The sequence below is a fragment of the Mustela erminea genome, chromosome 17 (assembly GCF_009829155.1).
Source record: "Mustela erminea isolate mMusErm1 chromosome 17, mMusErm1.Pri, whole genome shotgun sequence".
NCBI lineage: Eukaryota > Metazoa > Chordata > Mammalia > Carnivora > Mustelidae > Mustela > Mustela erminea.
Window position 1 is genome coordinate 55,175,631 of NC_045630.1, and position 13,331 is coordinate 55,188,961.

The following is a 13,331-nucleotide window of genomic DNA, read 5'->3' on the forward strand; positions in this document are numbered from 1 at the left end:
GTCACACTCTTGTTGGTTCCTCCTCTTTTGGCCAGTTACTGAGGGTTGGGTTGCTTGAGAGCTCTTCCTCGTTCTCCGTTCTTCCTTGTCCGTAGTGTTCTTGGTGACTTGAGTGTTACCGTCTGTGTGCCAGGGACCCCCAGACTTTTTCTTCACCTGTGACCGTTCACAGCGTTCCAGACGTGTATATCTAGAGTAGACAAGTCTCTGGTTGGATAGACATGTCAGAATTAACCTGGATCAACAGTACTTGGGTGTTTCTCTCAGAAGCCATCTCAGCACACAGCATCACCATGCGCATTTCCTCAAGCTCGAGACCTAGGAACCCTCCTGGTTCTTCCCTCGCTCACACCCCCGACAAATGTGTAATCTGTCGCTAAGTCCTTTTAGCTTTGCTTCAGTGTATGTCACAGATCTGATCACTCGGTGTCCATTGCTGCCAGCCGGGTAGCTTTTCTCATTTCTCCCCCAGATCACTGAGCTCAGATGGTTTTTTTTGTCTGTTTCTCTCTTGCCTCTCTGTGGTTCATGTTCCTTCTAGTAGGTAGAGCCAGAAATAGCTTTTAAAAATGTAAACCTTGCTGACTCCCCATGGCTTCCTATTGAGTGCAGGATAAATAAACTAATAGGGTTTTTCCTATTATGGGTCCTGTCTTCTTTTCAAGCCTCTTTTTCTCTCTGCCCTTCATGTAACTTTCCTCATTGCTTACAACACCCTAACCCTTTGGCTTTTGAATTTGTTAAAAATGCTTCAGAACTTCTGCACTTCTTTTTTTTAAGATTTTATTTACTTATTAGACAGAGATCCCAAGTGGCAGAGAGGCAGGCAGAGAGAGAGGAGGAAGCAGGCTCCCGCTGAGCAGAGGGTCTGACATGGGGGCTTGATCCCAGGACCCGGGGATCATGACCTAAGCCAAAGGCAGAGGCTTTAACCCACTGAGCCACCCAGGCGCCCCTGCACTTCTTTTTATTTGAAATGTTTCACCTCTCGATACTTGTTTGGCTGCCTTCTTGTCACTCAGGTCCATTTCCAGTACCTCCTCAGTGAGGCCACCCAGTCCCACTTAGCCAGACGTCTCTCCAGGTCGCTTTTGCTGTCAACATCTCGATTGGTTTTCTTCATAGACTTATCACTGAATCATTGTTTTGTTTGCTTATTTATCGTCTGTCTCCCTCTGCTAGAATGTCAGTCTTACAGTAGCAGAAGAAGCTCTTTGACTCTGTTTTCAACACTTACCATACTTCTTGACACATAAAAGATGCTGAATAAATGTTACATAAAATGAGGTAATTGGATCCTGTGAGAAAATAAGATTGTTTTGCCAAGGTTATTGTGATGTTCAAATGACCGTATTTAGACTACTAAATGCTGTTGTTTTGATGGTGATGAGGTTCCTGCAGGATGAGGTTCCAGAGAACTACACAGTGCGATCTGCATTTTAACATCAAATATTTCTTGTAGGTTTGAAATTTAAATAAATTTGTCAAGAAAAATGTCCAGTTGAGCTAAAAATCTAGAGTATTTTATGTTAACTCAGTTACATTATTCTGCCACCTGGTGGATATCAACATGTATGTAACGACATTCTTTCTCTGATAGTGTTAGTTTTCATGTCTTAAATAGAAACTTAAATGATTAATTTTAACATAATAGCCATAATTGCCTGTTGAATCACTTTAAGTGTTCAAGGTATTTTCTTTTTTTTTTTTTTTTAAGGTATTTTTCTGATTCCTGTTAAGCATAAGAGTGAAATCAGGAAATTATTTTCCATGAAGTTGATTAAACAGCCTAGAACTAAATGTCTCCTTTTTCACCAGAAACCAGTATCCTGAGACATGAGAATCTTGTTACATGAGTAACACTGATACTTTGAATTTTTATTGCTATTTGTTAAAATTAAATTTCTAAAGTTTTGTTTCAAATTTGCAACTGTGGCCATTTACCCAGTAGGAAAGGTGTGTATATATGAAAGCTTGGATACTTTCCTAGTATTTACTGGTGAAGTCATAGCTCATTGCTAATAATAGCACATTCTCTGGAATCCAAATAAATTGCACTTTTCCATTAAAAAGGAATGCCACAAAAGCACATTTATTTATTTTAAAATTTTTTTTCTAAGAGCACGTTTTTTTTAATAAGGAATGCCAAAAATGTACTTTTTTTCTTTTACATTAATATCAGTTGCTGGTTTATATTTTCTAAAGGAGTATTTAGATCAAAAAAACAATAGAGGTCAGGTACTTGTTAGATATCTCAATATATATCCACTTAATATTATTTACATGAAAAAAAAAAAGCTAGTTGGAGTATGTTTCTTAGATGCAGTCTCTCATTTTATATAAAAATACTTCTTTATTTTAATTTTCCTTAATATACCTATGAGTGGGCGATAAAAGCTTTTTGACAAATGTAATTTGTGGCAGTAAATTTTCAGGAACTCCTGATCTAGGTTGTTTAATATTTAACAGAAGCAGTTTCAGTGGTTGAAAAAAAAATAAACTGCACAACTCACTTACTATGTAGTTTAGCCACAGAACAGAATAATACTCAGCATCTTTTGTCTTGCGTACACCTTTTTTTTTTTAAACCTTTTTTACGTTTATACTCAACAGGCTACTTTTATAAGGACCCATGGATTTACTCACATTCCTTAGATTTGTAGCAAGGTAAACTGTATTCAATTTTGTTGGCTAGGATAACTTTAGGATAAATAGGTCATCGGCCATTCAAAATATGCTGTGATCTATCCAAGATTATAGTTTAAAAAGTTAAAATTTGTTTATAAAAGTGATTTTGTTGATGCTTTTATAATCTGTATTTAATAACTTATTTTTTGTTTTCTTTCCTAGTGTGTGCCGACAATAATCACGTCCGGACATGGACGGTAACACGGTTCAGAGGCATGATCTCTACTCAGCCAGGGTCTACACCATTAGCGTCGTTCAAGATACTGTCTCTGGAGGAGACGGAAAGTCACGGAAGCTATTCCTCTGGAAATGACATAGGTGGGTTAGATAATTTGGGGGCATTTTCAAGTACTTTGTGGGCAATGCAGAAGTAGTATATTAACTGTAGTAGAAACCTAAAACTGAGTTTCAAATAGAAATTTTTCACTTTAGTTTCGAAACTCATTTAAAAGAAATTTAATGTGTTTCTTAGTTCTATAAATTCACAAATTATAGCCTTTTTTTGTTTAAAAAAGTTGAGAGCAGAGTTTTCATCTGTTTATCATTTCCTTATTAAAATAGTATCTCCAAATGCTAACCACTTTAGGTTGTAATTAAAAACCAGGATAGGGAAAAAAAATAAATAAAGGCAGGATAGCAGTGCGCATTTGACACCTGAAGCTTTTTTTTCTTTTATTGCTAATAATCTGAAAATAAAATTTTGAAGCTGGCAAAGGGCTGGCTGTGTTACATGCTAGCAGTCTTGGTGGCATCGCAGTGGCTTGTAGGAAATGATAATAGCACGTCTCAGTGGATACGCTCTGATTTCAGCAAAAATATATGAAGTTGGTGTGACTTGTCCATCACGACACCATATGACACGTGGATGTGGATTCTCTCTCTCTCTCTCTCTGTCTTCAGCAAAAACATATGAAGTTCTGATCTGTCTGTCCTGACACCATATGACACGTGCAGATGTGGATTCCGTCACTGTCTCTCTCTCACACACACACACACACACACACACACACAGAGTCTTCACAGAGACAATCATTTTCCCCATGGGCACTTTTGGAAGAATCTCTACTGGATATTCATTGCGTCTCACGTGCTTTTAATAGTTCTATAGGACCTGCTCACTGACTCCTGGGCCTGTCTGGTCATTTTTTAAATAAGCAGAAATTGTAGCACTGGTGGAAAATAGGGAGTATGTGAGAGGTCTTTTACCAGATTTGTTTTATGTGAAACATTTAAATGTATGTCCATCCAGAATATGCCCTCACGGTAAAGATTTCAAAGTAGTTATCTTTTTTTTTTTTTTTAAAGATTTCATTTATTTGACAAAGGTGGGAGAGCAGGCTCCTCGCTGAGCAGGGAGCCCGATGTGGAGCTCAGTCGCAGGACCCTGGGATCATGACCTGAGCTGAAGGCACAGGCTTATTAACCCACTGAGCCACCCCTCAAAATAGTTATCTTTGAAAAAAATAGAAGCTGCTTATGGGAATTGTACTACCACAGTCTTAGTGTTTTTTTTTCAAAGAAACACTTGGTTTTGGTGATTTGAACTAATTGCTCTGTGACCCAGTTTTCTGTGTGATCGAGGCACTGAAAGTTTAGTTTTATCTCATCAGTATATTTTTTTCCTGATTTATTGAGCTATAATTGACATACAACATGGTGCAGGGTTAAGTGACAGCATCAACAATTATATTGAGTGCCTTTTCTCCAAGTATTAGAAATATTAAAAAAAAAAGAAAAGAAAAGAAAAGAAAAAAGAAATGCAGTGAACCTCAAGTTGCAGTGCAGTGACCAGTGGGGATAAAAAGCAAACAGTTACATGGGGCGAGGCACCCAGGGCAGATAGTGCTCGTCTCCGTGCTAGTACCGTCCCCAGTTCATCTCCCTGAGAATTTTATGAGGTAGATTATTGCCACTTAACTTTGATGGAAACTGATGAGGTCTTAATGTTTGGACTAAAACTTTGAGCTGAGACATGAAGGTATAGAATGTTACCGGATCGGGACATTACTGGCAGAGAACACAGCATGCTAGAGGGATAGAGGCCCAGAGAACCTGGCAAGTTTAGAAAATGTCAAGGTCATTAGTAGTTGCTGGTACGTGGGTAAGAATTGTAGGGCGTGAGACTGGGTGGAAGGGCAGGGTCCGATCATGGAGTGTCGGATCAGGGAGAACATGTGTAATGTCAATAAATAGATGTTCTGGAAGAGCCCTGTAAGTGACAATAGCCTTGTGAAATATTTGAAAGAGGGAAGGGAGATCCCCCCCCCCCATAGTTCTTTAAGAAAATATTTTAAGAGCTAGACATTCTCGTTAGTGGAACAGAACAGAAAGTCCAGCTTCAGAGGCTCCTGTGGGGGGGATCTGGACGGCAGCGGGCCCTGAGTAATCAGGATCGGAGGCCGCTGTGAAACCAAGAATGGAGCGACTTAGAAAGCAACAAGTTCCGAGGCAGAAGTTCAGAAGATTCAGAGGAGTCTTTCTGATTCCCTGCTCCTTCTTCACCATTGAAGACAGACGCCTGAGAGCATTTTGTGCTCTGAAGGAGCCAGTTTGGGGAGAGGAGTTGGAGAAACTTGAAGCTCGGGATGGGGGTGTGTAGATCATTGAGGTATGAAAACAAGTGAGAATCTCCCATGAAGGTAAAGGTTGAAGGGAGAGAAGATACAGTCCCAGAACCCTCGTTCCTGGCTATTTTATTCATCACCGCTATTTTGACTTCGGTTATGGGTTATTGAGTGAGGACCATCATTTACCCTCAGCAGAATCCGACTGCAGAAGACTGTCCAGTCGCTGAGGCCCCTGCACAGCCTGCGAGGAGCCAGACGTCCTGGGATGTGACTCCAGTTCCTTTAGGCAGGACCCGTGAGGTCTTTGGTTCCCTGATCTCTTGATGCCTTACTTTTCTCATCTGTAAAATGAAGATGATAATAGTGTATCCCTTATGTGGTTGTCAGGATGACTAAAATGAGTTACTTGGGAAGCATTTCCTGTGGCACACAGTGAGCATAGTGTGTAGGTACTTGCTAGCTAATAAAGATGTTCCATTTATTAATTAGCTGTGATTCACATAAGGTGAAATTGTTTCATACATCACAAACTTTTTGTGAATAACAAGTTGGTATTATTTAGCGAGTGAGTATGAAAACGAGAATTATTAGAATTTTATGTTTAAGTTTTACATGAAATACTTTTTTTTTATATTGTTCAGAATCTTTCTAAGATGAGGTGACTATGAGCTAGTCACCTGCTTTGCCAAGTACAATCAAGTAAAAATAATTGAATCCTTTTTTTCAGATGGAAAACCTTGCAGGATGCAGCAGGTTTCTGATTAATTAATTTTTTTAATTAATTAAATTCTGTTTAATGAAGTTGCACTTTATTCCTTAAATAAGAGTTTGCAGGTGGCTTTGCAAAAAAGAGTAAAATCCGTAATACATAATTTTACTTATATATCCTTTTTCTGAAGTTATAAGAAACTGAGCACATTCTCAAAGATAAAACATGTAGAGCCTTTATTTTAACACGTCTCATTCTATTACTCTTGATGTATAGTCTTAAGCAAATTAATGCCTTCAGCTTTAATGGCCGTAGTGCATAAAATATAACTTGAAATATTATGTATTTAAGAAAGGTTTAATGCAAGTTGGAGTACTTGTCAAAGCGCTTCATTCTTGTCTGACTTGGACGTGGGATACACAATGCCGCATAGTGATAGGCATGGAAAATTCTTTCTTTTTCCTCTTTGTATTGATATTCACGTTCCTTTTGTTCAGTGAAACCAACCGAATTCCAATTAACTTGTTTTGTCATTTTCTGTTTCCTAACCCAGGGCCTTTCGGAGAGCGAGATGATCAACAGGTGTTTATCCAGAAAGTTGTTCCCATCACCAACAAACTGTTCGTAAGACTCTCATCGACTGGGAAAAGGTAAAACTTTACTGTAGAGATGTTTATATTCACAAGTCACTTTTGTCTTAAAAAACCTGTTGAATAATTTGGCACATTGATGAAAGAGTGCTACCAGAAACAAATTGTTAAAAAAAGAAATCTAGTCATAATCTTGTGATCATTTTAGCTTAAAATAAAGACAGTATTTAGTCCGTATCCTCTAGCATTTATTTAGATTTTCAAGCATGCTGTGGGTAGTGAAGGACAAGTTACAGAGCAAGGAGTCGTGAATTTGATGGCAAAGAGTTGGACTAAATCCTAATTTTGGCACTTGCTCTTACTAGCTATGAAAATTCAACTTGTTGCTTTTTTTCTCTGAGCACCCTCCCCCGCCAGTTTCTTTATAAAGTTCACCTACCATGGCAAGATGTTGTAAGATAAAATGAATTAAAAACATGAAATATCTTATGTGGTCCCTGGCACTAACAGATGCACAGTGGAAGTTAGCTTTCCCTTCCTTTTCCATTTGAGTGAAATTTTACTTCTTTTAAATTATTACATGTAGCTTCACACAGATTGAGTTGCTGTACGTTTCTCTTCTTTAAAAACCTAAGATTTGGGTGCCTGGGTGGCTCAGTCGTTAAGCATCTGCCTTCAGCTGAGGTCACGATCTCAGGATCTTGGGATCAAGCCCCATATAAGGCTTCCTGTTTCGCGGAAAGCCTGCTTCTCCCTCTCCTGCTCTGTCTGTGTTCCCTCTCTCGCTGCGTCTCTGTCTGTCAAATAAATAAATAACATCTTAAATAAAATAAATAAAAATAAAAACCTAAGATTTTTTTCCAGGCCCAACAAGTGAAAAAGGTAGAATTCCTGTTAGTAGTCATTAAGAAGTTTACAGATTTTCATATAAATGTTAACAAATGCTACTGATACTCTTACCCTTCAGCATATGGTCTCTGATATTTTAAAGAATAATCTCTTGGAGATATATTTTCTTCCATCAAAGTTCATTGCATGTAGTCCTCAGCAGTTAAATGAATTGATGCCAGAGAATTATTTCTATGTACTAAACTATCTTTTTGTCACCTTGTTTTTTTAAAGAAAATGTATTAGAAGCCCGTGATGTAGTTAGAAGTTGAATTATTATCTTGAGAAATGTTATAAGTCATTGTGATTTATTGTGTTCTCTGCATATTCAGTGAAGATGTTGCCAAACATTTATTAAAACTGCCGCATAACATCTTCTAACGATGTAGTATTTCAGAGTCTTGTTCAATTCTAGTGTCTCCCCTCTTCTGTTACTTTAAAGATTTATTTACTTATTTTAGAGAGAGAGAGATCAAGCAGGAAGAGGGAGGGGCAGAGGGAGAAGGAGAGAGAAACCCACGCAGGCTATGCACTGAGTGCGGAGCCTGACGTGGGGCTCAATCATGACCCCAAGATCAGACTCCAGCCTAAACTAAGGGTCATAAACTCAACCAACCATGCCACCCAGGCACCCCTTTTCTGTTACTGTAAACAGTAGCAGAGTGTTAGAAGCAATTATAATCTTTATAACAAAATAGATTTTATAATTTTTACATTTACGATTCCAGAGGAAAAGATATGTATATAAAAATAATCAGAAATTATTTTACAGAATTGAATAGGAAATCAACCCTTTATGAAGCTAATGTGAAGCAAAGCTATTGTTTAAAGATAGTTCAGATTCTTAAGAATGGGAAGTAAAATGAAAAGGTTTTATTGAAAGTGGGCAGCGAACAAACCTTGTTAGCGTTTTAAAGGAAGGAGTTATTCTAAAGAATCTAGCCCATAGAAAAAACAAAAAGCAAAATCATCTTTGTTTTCAAGCAGATAGGTTTATATTGTTTCATTTCACTTTATTTTAAATGTAAACAGTAATCTAGATTTATGAAATATTTTATATCAATTTACAGGTATTAAATATAATTCACTATATCAAGAAAAATTTGTAATTATCTTGATAAACACAGAAAAAACATATTGATAGTTCATCCATTTTTGACCTTCAAGAAAAGGAATCTTGTACTTAAAATGACAGATTATTTTTAATCTGAAAATAATACCTATAAAAACAATTTTAGTACACTTTATACTCTGGTGAAATATTGAAAACTTTTCCCTTAGATTGGGAATGAGACTAGGACAGCCTCTATCACTATATGTGGGCATCTAGTAATTAACCCCTCTCCCCTTACCACTTTTTGCCCTGCCTGCTAGGAAGCTCAGCTATGCTTCATATTCTGTTTTTTTGTTTCTTACGTTGATAAGGATTGTATTTCCCCTTCCTCCTTTATTTTTTGACCTTGCATTTGCCTGGTACTAGTTGTTTCTTTTTTAATTTTTTTTATTTATAAGCCCCCTCTGCTTTGAAGTAGTCTGGGATAAATAATTAAGTGCAGTTCAGTCAACTCTTATATGACTTTGACACATCATTTGCTGATACTATTCCTTGGTTTCCTTATTTGTCAAACGTGGATAGTTGTTCATTCTCAGGTTCTTTTGCCCTTAATGAAAATTAATGAAATAGTTATAAAAATGCTTCAGAAAAGTTAAGAATATTATCCTAATGGAGGGTGCTACTTAGATCTCTCCATACAGCTCTGCATTTTTTTTCTGGTTTCAGACTTGTAATTGGCGCATAAGTTTTAAATGACCTCTCAAGATCTTTTCTAGTTTCATGCCTAGTTGCTTTGTTTCTTTCTGCCTTTTTAGTTTTATAACGTCTTTTTAGAGAATTACTCAATGCCTATCAAGGTTCTTTCTGTTTTTCTCTTTTTTTTTAATTTTTTTTATGGTTTTTTCTTTCTGTTTTTCTCTTAAGGTGACTTAAATTATTGTATTATTTCAGTTATTCAAATACATTGTTTTATAAGAGCCTTTTCTCTATACTCAAACAGCATTCAAATTTTATTTCTGTCAACTTGCCTTGAACTTTTTAATGTTTTACACATAGAGGACACTCATACATAAACAATTGATTGCAAAAATCTGGCTTACAAAATGTTAGCTGTTCCCCGTCTTCGGCAGAATCTGTGAGATCCAGGCTGTTGACTGCACAACAATATCGTCGTTCACGGTGAGAGAATGTGAGGGCTCGAGCAGGATGGGCTCCCGGCCGCGGCGCTACCTGTTCACGGGCCACACGAACGGCAGCATTCAGATGTGGGACCTGACCACGGCCATGGACATGGTGAACAAAAGCGAAGAGAGGGGTAGGTTCCGTGCCGAGAGCTCTGCGTCGCAGGGGGAGCCTCTGACGGCAGTGATGGTAATGAGGCTGTGTTTTCCCAAGATGTAGGTGGTCCCACTGAGGAGGAGCTGCTCAAGTTACTGGATCAGTGTGACCTGAGCACATCTCGCTGCGCTACTCCTAACATCAGTCCAGCAACTTCCGTGCTCCAGCACAGCCGCCTCCGGGAGTCCAGCTCCAGGTGCGGGCGGGGGCCTGGGACTGTGTCTCAAGGTCGCTTGGTTGCTTTGGGGAAGATTGGGAGATCCCGTAATCACATAGTTGTTGGAAGCCACGTTGTTCAAGGCACGTTTTTAATTCAGACTTCATGTTGATACTCAGTTTTGGTTTTTTTTTAATATTAATTTCTCATCTGCAAGCATATCTGATTCTTTTCATAGAAAAACACATTTTCCCTTTAACTTTTGTGACTTGCTGCCAATCTGGATGCCTTTTATGCAATCAAGAGTTCATTCAAAGGAAATTAGAAAAACCACATGTCACCTTGGATAGTATGTGGAACTTTGTTCCTGTTGCCTCAGGGACGTATTGATCAAAGTGATGACATCATCTGTCTAATCTTGGATTTAGTTATTACGTACTTTTAATACAGTGGCTTAGTGTATCTTCCAGCTAGCACATTTTTAACAATTCCGGAATTTGAACTAAGGACCAAATACTGATTTATATTAGTTCCGCATTAGTTTTAAAGAGTAACCCCCTCATCGCTTTTTTCAGTTATTCAGAAATCCAGCTGGACTGAATATGTATATATTATTTTCATTGGTAATTTGATACACGTACACCTATGCAAACACTAATACATACTATAAAGAGTTTTAATAAGTAAATTTTTATATATAGAAATTCTTTTTTTTTTATTTTTTTTTAGAGATTTTATTTATTTATTTGATAGAGATTATAAGTGGGCAGAGAGGCAGGCAGAGACAGAGGGGGAGGCAGGCTCCTGCTGAGCAGAGATCCCGATGTGGGGCTTGATCCGAGGACCCTGGGATCATGACCTGAGCTGAATGAAGGCAGAGGCTTTAAGCCACTGAGCCACCCAGGCTCCTCTACATCATTCTTTATATATTTAAATAATGTCTTTTCAGGTAGTTTAATGAGATAGGCCCCTGAAAAATCTCAGAAATCTAAATTGTCATTTTTAAAAACTCTCTTTCAGCCTTCAGCTCCAGCACCATGAAACCATCCACGAAGCAGCTACTTACGGTTCCATGAGGCCTTACAGAGAGAGTCCCCTGTTAGCAAGAGCAAGGAGAACTGAGAGCTTCCACAGTTACAGGGACTTCCAGACTGTTAATTTGAGCAGAAATGTAGACAGAGGTGTCCCTGAAAATGGGAACGTGGGTCCAATACAAGCCGAAGTAAAGCGGGCAACAGGGGAGTGTAATGTGTCAGAGAGAAAGTCTCCTGGAACAGAAACGAAGAGTTTGAGAGAATCAGATGGTGGATTGGAAGTGCACAAAATAGCTGAAGGTCTAGAATCCAAGAAAAGGTCCTCAGAAGAAGAAAATGAAAGTAAAGTGGAATTACGGAAGAAAGGGGGATTGGAAGGAGGAGGATTCCTTGGGAGAAAGAAAGTTCCCCATCTGGCCTCGTCCCCGAGTACTTCGGACGGAGGAACAGACTCCCCCGGGACTGCGTCTCCGTCTCCGACAAAGACCACGCCATCCCCTCGGCATAAAAAAAGCGATTCTTCAGGTCAAGAATACAGCCTGTGAAGACTCACCAAAATAAATAGTTGTGTTGTTAATTTAGATGAAGGTTCACAACTTTACTGGGTTTCAGTACATTCGCTTTTACACCAAAACTTCCCAAGAAATTAAAACCGGAGTTCATTCGGTATCTTTTTAACGGAATTACCCAGAGGGAGGAGGTAAAAATAATTCTGTCTCTTCGGGCCTTTTGGAAAGTTTTTTTAGTTTTACAAGTACATTCAGTGGATCATTTGTAAAGCAGGAGTCCCTTTCAATGTTTAGCTACTCTGGATTTTGGAAGCCAAGTACCGCGTCGTACTGACCTGGGCGCACTGCACTTGGGCATCCCTGAGGGCGCAGGGACCAGCAGATGGCGCTCCTGATCTCATCGTGCTTGAGATTTGTCTCGCATCGTCCAGTGAAGCGAATCACATTAAATCTCTCTGGATAGTCTCCCAACACTTCTTGTGATTGCCACGTGTTTACCACATATTTAATGAGGTGCTATGTTTGTGAAGAATTACCTAATTCAGAAACACTGTTAATGTTGACCACCAGATTACACTACGCAGTAGGCAGTCCCTTCGGATGTTTTTCTTAAATCATGGGTCATTTTCTGATTCTCATTATTTGGAGTTCTTAAATCTTAGCAAGTGTCACCAATATTAAATACCCAAATCCGTTTAAACTTTCTTTAAAGTTGGAGCAGTTGTCTGTGTTTGAAACAGATGAAATAAAAAATAATAATCAAGGCTAGAGCTTTGCGTGCCCAGAAGGGAAACCATCCTAGTCTTCCGTCTGCCTTGTCCGATTTAGGGGCCACATGTTTCCACCCACTGTCAATAATGAAAATAATTAAGTCAGAATGTCGCCATTTTGTTAAGCTTCTAAGACGGCAGTTCTCAACTTGTGGTTCAAGGTTTTGGCTGCTATGCAAATAATTGTTTTAAAATATATTTTGAATTATGAGACAAATTTTTTTTCCGTTTGGAATACTTTTCAAGTTTCTGCACATAGGGCAATTGTAAATTTAAAGCATTAAGCATTTATTGGTGAATAATGTATATATTCCCCGTCAAGAAATATGAGTGAAATTGAAATAAATTCTTTAAAGTTTACTATATTGCTAGTGGTTTCACAACACTTGTATTTATTTATCAATGAAGTCTAATAAAATTGATTAAAATGGTGTGTTCTCAGTTATTTAAGGAGTCGTTATGCTGTTTGAAGTACACCTACAAGGTTGGCGGGGGTCTGCTTCCGGCGGTAAGAAGGGGGAAGAGCAGGGGGGAACGGAAGAGACCTGAGGCTGACTTACATTCTCCTTGAGGGGGAGGGTCGGGCCCAACCTCATTGCCGTATTGCTAAGGATTTGCCATTATCTCCGAAGCCGCCTTTCCCCTTCCCACAGGCAGGTCAGAGGTGGGTGGGCGAGGAAGAAAATGAGTGAAAAAGTTTGTATTTAACCAGCCTTCTCCAAGAGTAAGGCCATGGGGTAGGGAGGAGCTGGAGACTGACAGAGCAAAAGCCCATAAAGAGGCAACTCGCTGAAGGACAGGTTGCTGTCTACTACGAGGCGGCAGATCATTGTCGTTTCTCTCACTTAGGGGAGTTTGAACCTTGATGCTGTGACGGGGGTTGGAGCCTGCCTGGCGCTTTGTTGCCTGGAGCAGATGATCCCTTCTGGGCCTCAGCATTTTCCTTCTGCACCTACCTCAGGAGGTGTTTCTGTCACTGAAAAAACTTGAGCTGAATCTATATACTTCGCGTTTGATGAGCAATAGG

General features: G+C 38.9%; 1 protein-coding gene across 3 annotated transcripts in view; it reads left to right on the top strand.

The window, feature by feature from the left end:
* The window catches only part of KCTD3 (potassium channel tetramerization domain containing 3), a 50,276-nt gene extending 37,540 nt beyond the window's left edge, over window positions 1–12,736 (top strand). The window contains exons 14-18 of one of the 3 annotated variants that reach the window (XM_032317894.1): window positions 2,851–3,006; window positions 6,518–6,614; window positions 9,627–9,811; window positions 9,898–10,030; window positions 11,012–12,736. In XM_032317894.1, the coding sequence (XP_032173785.1) occupies window positions 2,851–3,006; window positions 6,518–6,614; window positions 9,627–9,811; window positions 9,898–10,030; window positions 11,012–11,570 (1,130 nt within the window). In that variant the 3' untranslated portion in view covers window positions 11,571–12,736. Of the gene's footprint in view, window positions 1–2,850; window positions 3,007–6,517; window positions 6,615–9,606; window positions 9,812–9,891; window positions 10,031–11,011 lie in introns of those variants that run through there. The other 2 variants (XM_032317892.1, XM_032317895.1) reach the window with 2 other exon arrangements.
* The last annotated feature ends 595 nt before the right edge of the window (window positions 12,737–13,331 follow it).